At 43.5% G+C, this 15964-nt stretch overlaps 1 protein-coding gene across 5 annotated transcripts in view; it reads left to right on the plus strand.

Moving 5' to 3' along the window:
* LOC129160753 (NLR family CARD domain-containing protein 3) overlaps nucleotides 1–15964 on the plus strand; it is a 272871-nt gene that overhangs the window by 219955 nt on the left and 36952 nt on the right. For all 5 annotated transcript variants that reach the window (XM_070548078.1, XM_070548080.1, XM_070548081.1 and 2 more), the window contains exon 16: nucleotides 14590–14706. In XM_070548078.1, coding sequence (XP_070404179.1) covers nucleotides 14590–14706 — 117 coding nt within the window. The remainder of the gene's footprint in view (nucleotides 1–14589; nucleotides 14707–15964) is intronic.

Consider the following 15964-nt stretch of genomic DNA (forward strand, 5'->3'; position numbering starts at 1 on the left):
AGAAACATGTTTCCCTGTTGCAATAAAGTCATTACTTTGCCGCCCGCCCTTGTTGCCAAATAAAAAATAAATAAAAACCACAACATAAGCTACACACAAGTATAGGCTTTGCAGAATGCAAATTAGAACACATTTGGAGCATATCAGAACAACAGCTATGAAAGTATGGCATCTTAAATCTGCTCTTAGCCTTATTGCAGTGCTATGCCACGATTAAGTCATTTGAGAATGCTGGTGTGGCTAATTTTGTAATGTTAAGTCATGTTTTGTACAACAATACATTTTGTCATTGAACACAGCATTATATGCTATCGCTAATTAACGTTAGCTAAATACAGCTGATGCGAGCGTGCCCTTTAAGAGGTTCCGTTAGATCCTCGAGTTACGCTGCTTTCTCAGGGAGGTTGAGGCCGTAGGTGAGTATTATTGTATCAGACCCTGGGATAGACTTTCTCAATTAAAACTTGTTCCTATTTTAAAGGTTGGAATGGAATTGCCGTACTTGTTCTCCTGTATTAATTCACTCCCCTTTAAATCCTGTTATCCAGTGGTTTTGGATACTAAGGCGGTAGTTCAGAGTTGGCCAATCTTACTGACTATTATTTGGGTCCTATCAGGGTTAATTTGCGTCTTCGTTAGCTAAGTGGGCGGTGGTAACTAGAAAATGATTACTAGTTAGTTGATCAGGCTAACATAGATTTATCAATTAATCTAATTAATCCACCCTTTGAAATGGTTCCTTCCCACGCTTAACAAAGACTTCTTTGGTGCAAAAAGAGCCTGTTTGAACCAACGAACTATCATGGCTTATCACCCTTAGGCATGTCCCGATACTCAAGAGAGAGGGGGAGATGAAACTCCCTTTAGCCTAAGGTATCTTTTATTAATCTGTCACACCCTGAAAAACAAGTCCTGTGAAGCAGGTACAAGCAATAAGGTGGCTTACCTCCACTCCTGTTAGGCCAGGGCCGGAGCTCCCACTCAAGGAGATTAAATTGTCCCTTAAAATCCAATGAATGAGAATCCTTTTTCAAAAAAGTTTATTCCAAAATTCAAAAGATATAAAAGGGTAAATCCAAGATTAAATATCCTCTTATGAGTATGCTGCGTCTAACTATCTAAGAGGAAAAAGCTACTGTAGACTCTCCGTCTCTCGTCTGCCGTGACCTCGCGCTGCGTGCGTACGTGCATGCATACATACGTGCGTGCTCTCCTCCTTCTACTTCTAACTTGTTCTTATATATGTTCTAAAAACTGCTAAGCAAAGCATTTTCCATTGTATAGCATTTTCATGTTACAAGCACTTTTTCAGAGTGACGTATATATGATTTAACTTTAAGACAACTAAACAATGTAATCTTTAGTCATCTGCGTCACAAGATAGTAAAACAAAGTAATCATTTATCATTTGTAGGACGGTTTCAGATCCTTCTAAAGCTCGAGCTGTCTTCAAAGGGGCTTCACATCCTGTGGTGCTGTCTTCAGTTGGCTCCCTTCCTGTCTTCACCTGCCTCGATTTCACTCGCATCAGCAGGCTCCGCTGGGCTCCGCTTATCTTTGCTCTCCATGTGGCCCCTCCCGTTGTGTCCTCTTCCTTTGCCACTTCTGTCTGTGGCTCTGATCTTCGGGAGCATGCGACATCCTCTTTGCGAGTTAAATCGTGGTAGGGGACCATAATGTTTTAATGCGAACACACAAGCCTTCAGGAACTTGGTATCCATTTTATCCGGATCTGGCTGGAAACGCAGAGCTTGAACCGTAGCCTCCACATCGATTCTTCTCCTCATCATTATGCCATCGTCAGAAATCGGCATGCACAGGGTACCTTTTCTGGTAGTAATATAACCACGAAACTTCTTCCTCTCACCTGGAACCTCTTCTCCAAGGTAAAACAGCGACAGGTCCGTGACCTGATGTTCCCCAGACGGGAGCTTCCCCAGCAATCCTGGTGGAAAACTTTTGCTAAACACCAGGGGATTACTTCTCATTTCTAACAGAGGAGCTGTCCCATAAGAGACTTTGATCTCAGGATCAAACCATCCATTCTTCACAGACAACATATTCATGAATTGATAGCAATCTAAGGGCTTGCTCTGGCCCATGTAATAACATCCTCTTTCAAACTTGATCTTCCACTTCAGCTCTCCTCTTGAGGTCCGCTGAACAGGGGAGGACGTTTCTTCTTGCGCTTGATCACAAGTAATCATAGGGATTATGTACACATTATTAGGGTTAGGATCTTGAGTCGAAGCTGTTCCTATTGCTAATACAGCCTCCTTCGTTTGGCAATCTTTGTTCAAATCCGCTTCATCTTCAGCCACGGCGACTGGACACACCGTTGTCAGCATCTCCTCGTGGCTCTCCCTGAAAAGCTCTTGAATATCAGGTGAAGTTAGGATTAGTACTTCTGTTTCCTCAACAAACGACCCTGGGAGTTCCGTTTCCATGCGGTCCGAGATTCCGCAACAAGCCTGCAACACATGCATTGTTCAAACATTGCAGAATGCTCACATTGAAGAGCGATCGTTTTCAGCGGGCCCATCTCTCGTCCCCTGAGTTTCACCGTGCACACATAAGTCACGGTATCCCTGGACATAGGCACTGGTGCATCTGCAGCTGGGATTAGTCCCTTTAAAATGCGCTGCATGTCCGGGTCCACCTAGAATAAACATAATTACGCCCCACAGAATTAGTGCACCTTCCTGGCACAACCAAGAGAGTATTTCCACACTGATGCCCACAAGAGCAACCAGCATAACCATAGACTTATATCTTCCCCACTCAGCCTGTGAACTGTAAAACAACGTCATCACTGCACAAAGGCCCGTGATTATGATAAAAAAATCTGTACAGGCTGCAATAATAGTCAGGTGAGCTTTCATACACCACGCTAAGCTTTCCCCCGTTGCCGTAAGCAAACAAATAATCACTCCTCCTATTACTAAACTTGTTGGCATTTCATCACTGTACAACCATGGTAACAAGCTTGCACTAGTAATAAAATCATTATTCAACCATCTGGTCACATTCATAAATGCAAAGATGCTTGCGTATATTAATAATTTTCTAACATTGATGTCTCTAATCTGAGCGAACAGTAAAAAGAAAAGCATAAAGGTAATCTTAAGGATGTAACATACCTCATATCCAGCCACTACAATCGGTTTTTGCTCTGACTGAAACTGCTGGCTCATCCTTGCTGCTTACCAGAGTAGCTGTTCAAACTGACAGGTCAGGACCAGGCTGGAGCTGTCAGTGCTGCACCCCCTGTATTAAATAGAACCCACTGAAGAAGGAATGATGTCATTACTTCCTGCCTTTCCTGCTGGTCTGTCATTCTCCTGCTGACCAGGTCCCTTATCTCTAAGTAGCTTCCTCCCTCTCAGCTGCCACTTCTCATGCTTGCAGGCCAAAATCATGCCTATCAATAAAACTATCATTCCTACCATTAACCCAAGTGCGCAGAGAGGCCAAAACAATGCGTCCCAGACTGGAGCAATTATATTATCACGTACCCCTCTTACGACCGTCTCAATCGAATGACTTGTTCCTTGTATAACATTATTTGAGACCTGTACCACACTGTCAGATAATATTTCACCAACTCCTCGTACAATCAAGCTTACTCCTCTTAGCGTGCCGTTAATCCCATATGCAAAGTAGTCAAACCACTCCGCTTCCTGTTGGTCAAGAGATCGTCTGAATGGAGAGCAATATCCGCTCCGTAGGTCCCAGTTTGAATAATCCCTGAAATTAGGAAATTCTTTGGGCGTGTCAGGGTCAATTGTATATCTTTCAGGTTGAGGATTCTTCCCTATTCTGGGCTCATTAAAGCACACATGATGATCTATTCCTAATCCGTTAAAGTAATTAAAGTTCACTAAACTAAAAGCGCCCCACTTAGTTGTTCCAGGGGTCGTAAACCCAGGCGGCACCAAGTCTCCAACCTTATCACCCATAATCATTATGCGATCTAAAAGGCCATTTCCCGTTTTCGTATTATTCTTTTCCCACGTATTTGTCTTATCTACTGTAAACCAATTCGTCTTAACTCTGAGCTGTCCATCTTCCAACACTAGCGTCTTTGTTCCTATTAATTTTCTTTCAAAGGTCTCTGCTTCAATCCTTGTGTCCTGGGGATAATAATCATATGTTTGCTTATTATATCCCTCCCCATACCAGTACGTCATAGGATACGTCTCATACATACCTTTTCTATAATACCTATAATCTTCTGGTATATTTCTTTGCATATATCCACGTAAGACTTTATAGCATAATTCTCCAGTTCCTAAAGTAGCTATATTTAAATAAGGGGGTCTTGGCTTAAAAAATTCCCGATCTCCTAATGTGTCAGGACGCAAACCCCCTACCGTTAATCCATATAATTGTGAATACCAAAAAATACACATCCTTCTAGTTAACCCCTTAGTGTTGTTACAGACTTCAGCCTGACATCCTTCAAGCATTAATGTGTAATTTCTTGCCCAGGTCGGACTGTGATAAAAATCTTTCTTGTGGCTTGGTCTAATCATTTCGTTTACTGCTTCGAATATGGAATCAGCCTCGATTTTATCATCAGGAGTGGCTGTCCCTTTCTGATAATATGTCCCCGTTAATCTTAGTCTAAGTGGTTCTCCACCTTGCCATAAAGAACTATCGTTAGCCCTTTTAGTTAAACACCTCCTGGTTTCTTCGTTCCATGCATGGAACCCTGTGTCTAAATTAGTGGGATCAGATTGATTCTTCTTCATCCATTGCACTACGCCTGGATGTTTGAAATTAGGAACCTGATATATCCATTCAGTATAAAGAGTGTGTATTACCTTATGCAGCTCCCAGCCCTGTGGCTGAAGGCTCACTTCATTGTGAAGGCTGAAAAAGGTCCAATTAAAATACAAGTGCTGGCCAGTAAATTAGAATATCATCAAAAGGTTGAAAATATTTCAGTAATTCCATTCAAAACGTGAAACTTGTACATTATATTCATGCAATGCACACAGACCAATGTATTTCCAATGTTCATTACGTTTAATTTTGATATTTATAGGTGACAACCAATGAAAACATCAAATCTGGTATCTCAGAAAATTAGAATATTCTAAAGGCCAATGAAAAAATGTTTGTTTCTCTAATGTTGGCCAACTGAAAAGAATGAACATGAAAAGAATGTGCATGTATAGCACTCAATACTTAGTCGGGGCTCCTTTTGCCTCAATAACTGCAGTAATGCGGCGTGGCATGGACTCGATCAGTCTGTGGCACTGCTCAGGTGTTATGAGAGCCCAGGTTGCTCTGATAGTCGTCTTCAGCTCCTCTGCATTGTTGGGTCTAGCGTATTGCATCCTCCGCTTCACAATACCCCATAGATTTTCTATGGGGTTAAGGTCAGGCGAGTTTGCTGGCCAATCAAGGACAGGGATACCATGGTCCTTGAACCAGGTGCTGGTGGTTTTGGCACTGTGTGCAGGTGCCAAGTCCTGTTGAAAGGTGAAGTCTGCATCCCCATAAAGTTGGTCAGCAGCAGGAAGCATGAAGTGCTCTAAAACTTCCTGGTAGACGGCTGCATTGACCCTGGACCTCAGGAAACAGAGTGGGCCAACACCGGCAGATGACATGGCACCCCACACCATCACTGACGGTGGAAACTTTACACTGGACCTCATGCAACGTGGATTCTGTGCTTCTCCGCTCTTCCTCCAGACTCTGGGTCCTTGATTTCCAAAGGAAATGCAGAACTTGCTTTCATCAGAAAACATAACTTTGGACCACTCAGCATCAGTCCAGTCCTTTTTGTCCTTGGCCCAGGCGAGACGCTTCTTGCGCTGTTTCTTGTTCAAGAGTGGCTTGACACACGGAATGCGACACCTGAATCCCATGTCTTTCATGAGTCTCCTCGTGGTGGTTCTTGAAGCGCTGACTCCAGCTGCAGTCCACTCTTTGTGGATCTCCCCCACATTTTTGAATGGGTTTGTCGTCACAATTCTCTGCAGGGTGCGGTTATCCCTAGAGCTTGTACACTTTTTTCTACCACATTTTTTCCGTCCCTTCGCCTGTCTGTTAATGTGCTTGGACACAGAGCTCTGCGAACAGCCAGCTTCTTTAGCAATCACCTTTTGTGTCTTGCCCTCCTTGTGCAAGGTGTCAATGATTGTCTTTTGGACAGCTGTTAAGTCAGAAGTCTTCCCCATGATTGTGGTGCCTTCAAAACAAGACTGAGGGACCTTTTAAAGGCCTTTGCAGGTGTTTTGAGTAAATCAGCTGATTAGAGTGGCAGCAGGTGTCTTCTATATTCAGCCTTTTCAGAATATTCTAATTTTTTGAGATACCAAATTTGGAGTTTTCATTAGTTGTCACTTATGAATATCAAATTTAAATGTAATGAACATTGGAAATACATTGGTCTGTGTGCATTGCATGAATATAATGTACAAGTTTCACGTTTTGAATGGAATTACTGAAATATTTTCAACCTTTTGATGATATTCTAATTTACTGGCCAGCACTTGTATGTACTATTAATGGAAATTACATAATTTTGATATCCTGTGTAATTCGCGTACTCACTGTGACCTTTTCGTAAAAGTCGAGCTAGATCCTGTGAGGCAGACCTCTTGTTTCTCCCCCCGGGTTCCACAAAGAGAGGAACAGTTTCTTCACCTTCCTCTGCCTCTTCCATGGGACCAGTTACTGTAGGGGGCACTCTTAATAACCATTTAATCACATTATCTTTTACATTCTGCCACATGTGACTTTCCTCTACTACAGATAAAGAATCATATTTCAGTGTAGTATTAGGAGGGGGGGTAGGACAATTGTCCCGTTTCTCCCTCCCCTTCGACATCCTTTGATACCAGTGCGTAACGTTTCCTGTTTGCCAGGAACTAAGGCTGCTGTCCCTGGTTTGGAAGCACCCATATTCATTTCTATGCGGCCACCATTTTTCTATTTTTATTACTTTATATGTAGTGAAGTTGTGTCCTTTGTCTAAATCATCTTTAAGACAGTATTTGTACACCCACAGCTCTACTTCACCTGAAGTTTGATCCAAGATTTTCTTCTTTCTTAATACTACCTGACAGGACTGATTAGGCTCTGTTGATCCTGTCTGATCCAGCATGATGGACATATACTCTGCCCATGGGTGGGTCTCATTGTTCATCGGGTCATTTCCAACTTCCTGTTCTGTTGCAGAAGGCGCGGTCACAGAGGGTGTAGCCACAACCGAGTCCCCTGCATGATCTTTAGGGATGAGTACCGAATTCGGTACTTTTTAAGGTACCGACCGAATTCCAAAGTACCGACCGAACACCGATTCACGTCACTTCAAACGGTGCCTCGTTTCGGTACTGCCAAGACAGTTGCGCATGCGCAAGAGCGTTATGTCGCCGGTCCCTGCGAGCCCGTTGTAAACAGAGCAAGCATGGTAGAAAGAACGCACGCTAAAGCTTGGGTCCACTTCACTAAATGTGATGGGTAACTGGGTGATGAAACTAGCGACAGACAACGATCTAAGTGAGACATCCTCATCTTAATCTGCTCCAGTAGGTAAATAAAATGTTTAAGATAACGTTACCTTGATTTGTTAGCTTCCGTTTCGCTAATGGTGCGTTCGCTTTCTCCTCGGAACTCCGGCTTTCCGACTAGAAGAACATGAACGCGCTCTAAAGTTTGGCTTTACTTTACTAAATGCGACGGGTGATTGGGTGAATGTAAAACCAGTGACAACGATCTAAGTTTGAGGCATCATCGTTTTAATCTGCTCCAGCAGCTAAATAAACTGTTAAAGATAACGTTAGCTTGATTTGTTAGCTTCCATTGCCACCGTTGTTATCAGCTAATGGTGTGTTCGCTTTCTCCTCGGAAATTCTAACTTCCCAGTAGGAAAAATCAAATGAAAGAGACGGCAAAAGGAATGAAGATACACAGTAAATTTAGTTCACAGTAAAGATGTTTGCTTCAGTTTAATTATCAGCTTATAAAACTACAAGGGCGATGTTAAAATACAAACTTGTATGTTATTTATCGTGATATTTATCAAATATGGTTATATATTGAGAAAAATATATATTTAATTATAAAAGAGAATTAAAATAATAAACACTCAAAAGTATCGAAAATTGGTACCGTTAAGTACCGGTATCGACTCGTAGGTACCGGGAATTAGTACCGGATCGATTCAAATGTCAAAGGTACCCATCCCTAATGATCTTCCTCACAGGACAAGCGCAGGCAGCCGGTTCTGTTCCCTGTTACACTGCAAATCTTGAATCCAATCTGTTCTGCTATCATGCAGGTGGTTATATTCTCATTAAAGTCTTCCTTAGGCCATCGCAGCCTTATTTTGGACATGTTCCAACGTCCTCTTAATTGTTGCGGTTGCCCATGAGTTATGTTATAGGCTACCGAGGACACATGATATGTTCTAAGATATACATGTACTCCATACACTATTGTTATACACAATATTATGATGCTTAGTTCAAATAGGATGAAGGAGGCCCATCTGGTCCAGTCTTTCATCCAATTCTTTCCTTTTGGATTATTTACATTTCTCTGTGTGTCTTCGGGATCAACTCCAGCCGGAGCTGATGCATACCTGACAACCTTCCGCTTCCTGCTGCTATCCCCTTTATGCTCCTGAGAAGAGAACATCTGCAAAACAGAAGCATAAAAATCAGCAGGAAGTGAAAGTGCCCTACTCTAATTAACCCGTGTCAGACCTGGGACCCGCCTACGTGATATCCTAGTATACGCCGTCCCGTAAGTCTTCGGCCAATAATCTGCTCCTTTTCGGGTGGTGGCAATGTTAACAGCTGAGCCGCAAATGTGACCAGATGGGTCTATCGCCTCTATCAATGTCAGCTGATAAGGCATGAAAGCACGCTCTGCCTCTGGTCCAAGGCTCTTTAGCTCAACCAGACATGAGGTCACCCGTTTACACATTCCTCTAGGCTCCTGCATGGACAAACCTGTGTGCCAGTCAAGTGCACCTGCCAGATAGGTGCCCCACCTCTCATCTTTATATTCTCGGCTCAACCCCAGTTGTGTACCTGCTTCCCATGCATTAGCCAGGGTCCCAAACTGCTGTCCCGAGATCAAACTCTTAATAGACTTGAAGCGGGACTGAGCCTGAATCGTCTCCAGTCCCCTTTCTCTAGTCTTATGCTTGATGATGAATGGGTAAGCTTCCACCCACAAGTCCCTAACTGTTTTCACCTGGCTAGGGTCCCTGAGCAGCTCTCCCACATAGAACAGGCTGGGCTCGCATATTGGTAAGCAGGTAGTCAAAATGCCATGTCTTATAAAGCAGCAACCTTCTTTGCTTTCGCCTCCATGTGTGCACTCACACACCTGCCATGAGCGGATGCCAGGCTCATGTCTCAAGCAGCTTCTGCAAAAACAAATCTTAATTGGGGCAGAAAGTTCCAATGCCTCCAGATGCAAGTCAGCGCCCCTTTCCAGGTAGCACGGCTTCTCCTCCCGGAGCCCCGACCACCTAATTAAGGAGCAATGGTTTCCACACATAATACATGTTCCCGGAATCCAACCCCTCCACTGAGCGTATCGGTAACCAGTTGGGGAAGTTGTGAAACTAGGAAACATGGCCACCTTACAGGATGCGACAGACCCTCCTCTTGACACCATGATCAGGCCGGAATTAACCAGGTTCGAGCAATCCATTCCAGTACTAGGTTTTAATCCAGCCATGGCTTTCAATCAAGTATTTTTATGAGAAGTTATCTTATAACTTGATGAGGATGAACGCGCATGCCAGTCTCAGTTCCGGTCCGGCTGGGAGTTGCTCCAGTAGACCCAGAAGGATCTCATATTGTTCTTCCCTAGTGAGGCTTGCTGGATTCTCCCAACAGCACCATGCCACTTGGCTGAAAGAGGGGTCGTTACGTTGTTCTCCCATGAGCACTAAATCCCCGACCAACGGAAAAACATGAGCATTTCTTACTTGGGCTTCAGCATTTGGACAGCGCTCTGCTGCCGCCCGAGCTGTTCCTCCTGCATTTTGAAAGTTCCGGTTACAGGACACTGCTAAAATGCCCTGCGATCCACCTTGATATGTGGTTATTTCTCCGGTTACGAATCTCACATTAGGGAGAATATTCTCCGGCTTTATTGTTAAAGATCTATCTGCCATGACTGGTTAAAAGGTTTTTTATTATTCTTTATTTTTATTTTATTTTATTTTTGTTTATTTATTTTTTACGTTCTTATTTTTTATTATTTGTTATTTTTATTTTTATTTTTTTCTTCCTAGTTTAACCTTGGCTTTTCTCGCGTCGGAATGCCGTTGTTTCTTTCTACTTTTTCTTTCAGTTAATCCTCCGTTCTCCCTATCTCTTTCCTTTTCGAGAGATTGGTGCGGTTTTTCACTTACTCCAAAGTTATAAGCATACAAGGTCCTTGGTGCACGAGCCTTTATCAGCCTAGAAACCAGTCTTATTTCGATTAGTCCGGTATCCAATATTTGACCTTCACCAGTGCCCCACGTTGGGCGCCATGATGCGAGCGTGCCCTTTAAGAGGTTCCGTTAGATCCTCGAGTTACGCTGCTTTCTCAGGGAGGTTGAGGCCGTAGGTGAGTATTATTGTATCAGACCCTGGGATAGACTTTCTCAATTAAAACTTGTTCCTATTTTAAAGGTTGGAATGGAATTGCCGTACTTGTTCTCCTGTATTAATTCACTCCCCTTTAAGTCCTGTTATCCAGTGGTTTTGGATACTAAGGCGGTAGTTCAGAGTTGGCCAATCTTACTGACTATTATTTGGGTCCTATCAGGGTTAATTTGCGTCTTCGTTAGCTAAGTGGGCGGTGGTAACTAGAAAATGATTACTAGTTAGTTGATCAGGCTAACATAGATTTATCAATTAATCTAATTAATCCACCCTTTGAAATGGTTCCTTCCCACGCTTAACAAAGACTTTTTTGGTGCAAAAAGAGCCTGTTTGAACCAACGAACTATCATGGCTTATCACCCTTAGGCATGTCCCGATACTCAAGAGAGAGGGGGAGATGAAAATCCCTTTAGCCTAAGGTATCTTTTATTAATCTGTCACACCCTGAAAAACAAGTCCTGTGAAGCAGGTACAAGCAATAGGGTGGCTTACCTCCACTCCTGTTAGGCCAGGGCCGGAGCTCCCACTCAAGGAGATTAAATTGTCCCTTAAAATCCAATGAATGAGAATCCTTTTTCAAAAAAGTTTATTCCAAAATTCAAAAGATATAAAAGGGTAAATCCAAGATTAAATATCCTCTTATGAGTATGCTGCGTCTAACTATCTAAGAGGAAAAAGCTACTGTAGACTCTCCGTCTCTCGTCTGCCGTGACCTCGCGCTGCGTGCGTACGTGCATGCATACATACGTGCGTGCTCTCCTCCTTCTACTTCTAACTTGTTCTTATATATGTTCTAAAAACTGCTAAGCAAAGCATTTTCCATTGTATAGCATTTTCATGTTACAAGCACTTTTTCAGAGTGACGTATATATGATTTAACTTTAAGACAACTAAACAATGTAATCTTTAGTCATCTGCGTCACAAGATAGTAAAACAAAGTAATCATTTATCATTTGTAGGATGGTTTCAGATCCTTCTAAAGCTCGAGCTGTCTTCAAAGGGGCTTCACATCCTGTGGTGCTGTCTTCAGTTGGCTCCCTTCCTGTCTTCACCTGCCTCGATTTCACTCGCATCAGCAGGCTCCGCTGGGCTCCGCTTATCTTTGCTCTCCATGTGGCCCCTCCCGTTGTGTCCTCTTCCTTTGCCACTTCTGTCTGTGGCTCTGATCTTCGGGAGCATGCGACACAGCCATGTTTATTGTTTAGCCAAACCAAACGCCCTACCGAAGTGCGCAGAGCTCACGCACATGTTACACAAACATGCAATCAAGTTAGCAAACATATGATATAATGTTACTTACTTCTGTTCGCGGGAGTCACGGGTAACAATGGGATGCCTCCGCTTCAGATGCTCCCACATGGACGTTGTGCTGGTGTGATAAGCCAATTCCGTGGTGCAAAGACAGCAAATAATGGCACTTTTACGTTTTGTGCTCCGTTTAAAATATTCCCACACCTTTGAGGTAGGGCGCCGGGGTACCTGAGACATTGCTGCTGAGTCTGAGTCCATCAGATGAACGGAGTTTTGTTCTCCGCGCTGCTCGGTTTTGGTCACGTGGTGCGTCGACTTCCGGATTTGACGTCGACGTTTTTTTAGAATCGAATCCTCGACGTCATCGAAGCGTCGCTACAGGCCTAACACTGACCACTTTTCACACTCTACTGCTTTCTTCTACAGTCTGCTCTTTAACTGTACTATTTTGTGCAATTTCAGCTGTTAACTTTATTTTCTCTGCAAGTGTTTTTCTCCCCAGAAGAAGCTACAATGACGTTCTGCTGAGCTGTGGTGGCCTCATGGAGGGGGCCATCGACTAGCACACTGCTGCTAACCACTAATACATTCTCTCTCTCCTGATAATAACTTTTTGTTTTCATTGACTTTTGATGTGCTAATACTAGTCTATCCGTTTAATTATAGATCCACTAGGATAAATACAATAAAGTTTATCTTTCACCAAATACAGTATTTACTAAGACATCGCAATATAACTATAGACACATTACTTGTCTTTGTGTGTGTGTGTTTGTGTGTGTGTGTGTGTGTGTGTGTGTGTGTGTGTGTGTGTGTGTGTGTGTGTGTGTGTGTGTGTGTGTGTGTGTGTGTGTGTGTGTGTGTGTGTGTGTGTGTGTGTGTCTGCCTGCTCTGTCTTCTCGATCCCCAGTGAGTCGTGGAGGATGGCTGCTTATACTGAGCCAGGATTCTCTGGAGGTTTCTTCCTGTTAAAAGGGAGTTTTCCTCTCCACTGTCGCTGCATGCTTGCTTAGTATGAGGATTGCTGTATAGTCACTGACACTAGTCAGTGACTTGATGCAATTTGCTGGGTTCCTTATATAGGAAACATTATTTCTGATTGGCTTAATGAACTGTGAATTGGAATGTTTATTATGTGAAGTGCCTTGAGACGACTCTTGTCGTGATTTGGCGCTATATAAATAAACTTGACTTGACTTGACACCACTTTTGTACCGGAACTTGTCCTTTCGGCTGCGTTCACACAGCAGGGAAAAGTTCCAGATGTCTGACGGCGGGGGGGGGGGGGGGGGGGGGGGGAATCGGACTCATGTTAAGAAGAAGAAGAAAATATCATTTCTATAGCGCCTCTCAAGATAAAAATCAAGAGGCGCTTAAGCATAATTCTGCGCACACGAAGACGCATAAGAGACCTGGATGATGAAGCTCAATGGTTAAAGGAATCACTGAAGCAGTGTGAAGCGCTCTGTCGCGTGTCAAGGCGGTACCGTAGGAGGCGAGCTGCCGTGGTTCGCCGCCGCATGCTACAGGAGCGAGTTATCTAGGTGCGCACAGCGTCCCCCGGTCCTCTCCTCCTCCTCCTTGTCCGGAACTCTACCTCACCAGTCTGAAGCAGCCACCTTGTCCGTAACAAGTCTGGACCTGTTACTAGGGGCTTCGTCCGGTTAAAGTCCGGAACACGTTATCCGGATGTTTGTATTCAGACACAAAGGTCTTACGGACAGAGTCCGGAACATTTAGGTTTTTCATGGCCTGTCTGAAGGGGGCTTTAGACACTTAAAATGTGAAACACACTGTGTTAATGGATAAAAAAGTGGGTTTTTCATGTTATGTCTCCAAATAGAAGACGAGAGTCTCCAGGTGGAAAAGGTCCTGCAGGGATGAAGAACCACTTCTGTAATTATTGCATCAAGATGGCTGCTGGTTCTGGTTTGTGTTTACTCCTCCATCTGGACCAGGACGTCCTGGAAGAAGAAATGTTCTGTCCCAGTCAGACCCTCCATGTTAAATAAAGGCTAAATTAGCCCAATTAGAGCCCAAAGTCATGCAGTCAGCAGCTTCTCCTCCATCATGATGAAGACACATCCTGTGGTTGTTTCTGATCAGTTCCTCTGGTTCAGAAGGGTCCAGTTATCCATCTGCATCAAGAAAACAAAACCAGTTCAGAGATTGTTGGAAAAACTGTTCAAAGCAGCTGATTAAAAGCTGGAAGGACAGTTCTGAACCTTCATCTCTGAGGAAGAAACGTGGCTGAAAAAGTCCCGAATTCTCCTGGTTGGAGATCCGTTGGATGTTAAATGTAATAAAAAGTCACGAGTCAAACTCCCAGAGATGTTTCTGAGCAGCACGAGACTTTCTACAGACACAATGTCTTCGAAGAGACGTGGAGGACATGATGCTGGGAATGTGATCCTACAAAATAAAAGCATGCGACTTTTTTTCAGTATTTAACACAAGAGTCTCTGAAGGTGAATTATGATGTCAGGAACTTTTTCCAGAAACCGGCAGATTTACTTTGTTCCTTCTTTTTACATCAAACATGCAGCGGCTGAAGATGATGGAGTTTAGATTTCTGATCATCTGAGAGGATGTTACAAACATTAAAGATCCAGTGTGGAGAATTTACTGATGTTCATCTGAAATGGTTTCATCAGAGATTTTCTCACAGATTGATGTGATCTGAGTTACAACATGTTTGTGTTTCAGAGGTCAGAACCACAGATGGAGAGCAGAACCTCCAGAACCCAGCTGTCTGTCTATGAAGAGTGACTGGTCCATGAGAAAACCTCCAGAATTCAGTGAATCTGGACCTTCAGACACAAAGTAAGAAAAGTGTTTCTAACTGATTCATTTGACTCCTCAGACAGAAAAACAGGATTTCTGGTAAAACGAGGAACAGTTTTGAGCTGTGTGGCTAAAATAACCCAACATTCTGCATTTTTCCAATAGGACTACAAAAAATCTTAGCGAGAAGAAAAAATGGCGGATTGGCTCTGTGTTTAGCCGAGGGCCATAACCATATTTGGTAGTTATCCTGACGAAATAAATTTTTTACGTAATAGATCATTTGAAAAACTGAACGGGTGGACAAATATGCCCAAAACTTAATTATTAAATATCTAAATAGCAACTCCAGTGAATAATATAAGCCTTTTTGCTCATTTAAGCCCTTTTCAGATAGACATTCTGGAACATCTGTGGACAATTCAATCCGGTTTTTAACCGGAACTGTGTTTTCAGACACACCACTTTTGTACCGGAACTTGTCCTGTCGGCTGCGTTCACACAGCAGGGAGAAGTTCCAGATGTCTGACGGCGGGGGGGGGGGGAATCGGACTCATGTTAAGAAGAAGAAGAAAATATCATTTCTATAGCGCCTCTCAAGATAAAAATCAAGAGGCGCTTAAGCATAATTCTGCGCACACGAAGACGCTTAAGAGACCTGGATGATGAAGCTCAATGGTTAAAGGAATCACTGAAGCAGTGTGAAGCGCTCTGTCGCGTGTCAAGGCGGTACCGTAGGAGGCGAGCTGCCGTGGTTCGCCGCCGCATGCTACAGGAGCGAGTTATCTAGGTGCGCACAGCGTCCCCCGGTCCTCTCCTCCTCCTCCTTGTCCGGAACTCTACCTCACCAGTCTGAAGCAGCCACCTTGTCCGTAACAAGTCCGGACCTGTTACTAGGGGCTTCGTCCAGTTAAAGTCCGGAACACGTTATTCGGATGTTTGTATTCAGACACAAAGGTCTTACGGACAGAGTCCGGAACATTTAGGTTTTTCATGGCCTGTCTGAAGGGGGCTTTAGACACTTAAAATGTGAAACACACTGTGTTAATGGATAAAAAAGTGGGTTTTTCATGTTATGTCTCCAAATGGAAGACGAGAGTCTCCAGGTGGAAAAGGTCCTGCAGGGATGAAGAACCACTTCTGTAATTATTGCATCAAGATGGCTGCTGGTTCTGGTTTGTGTTTACTCCTCCATCTGGACCAGGACGTCCTGGAAGAAGAAATGTTCTGTCCCAGTCAGACCCTCCAGGTTAAATAAAGGCTAAATTAGCCCAATTAGAGCCCAAAGTCATGCAGT

The sequence above is a fragment of the Nothobranchius furzeri genome, chromosome 2, assembly GCF_043380555.1.
Source record: "Nothobranchius furzeri strain GRZ-AD chromosome 2, NfurGRZ-RIMD1, whole genome shotgun sequence".
Taxonomy (NCBI): domain Eukaryota; kingdom Metazoa; phylum Chordata; class Actinopteri; order Cyprinodontiformes; family Nothobranchiidae; genus Nothobranchius; species Nothobranchius furzeri.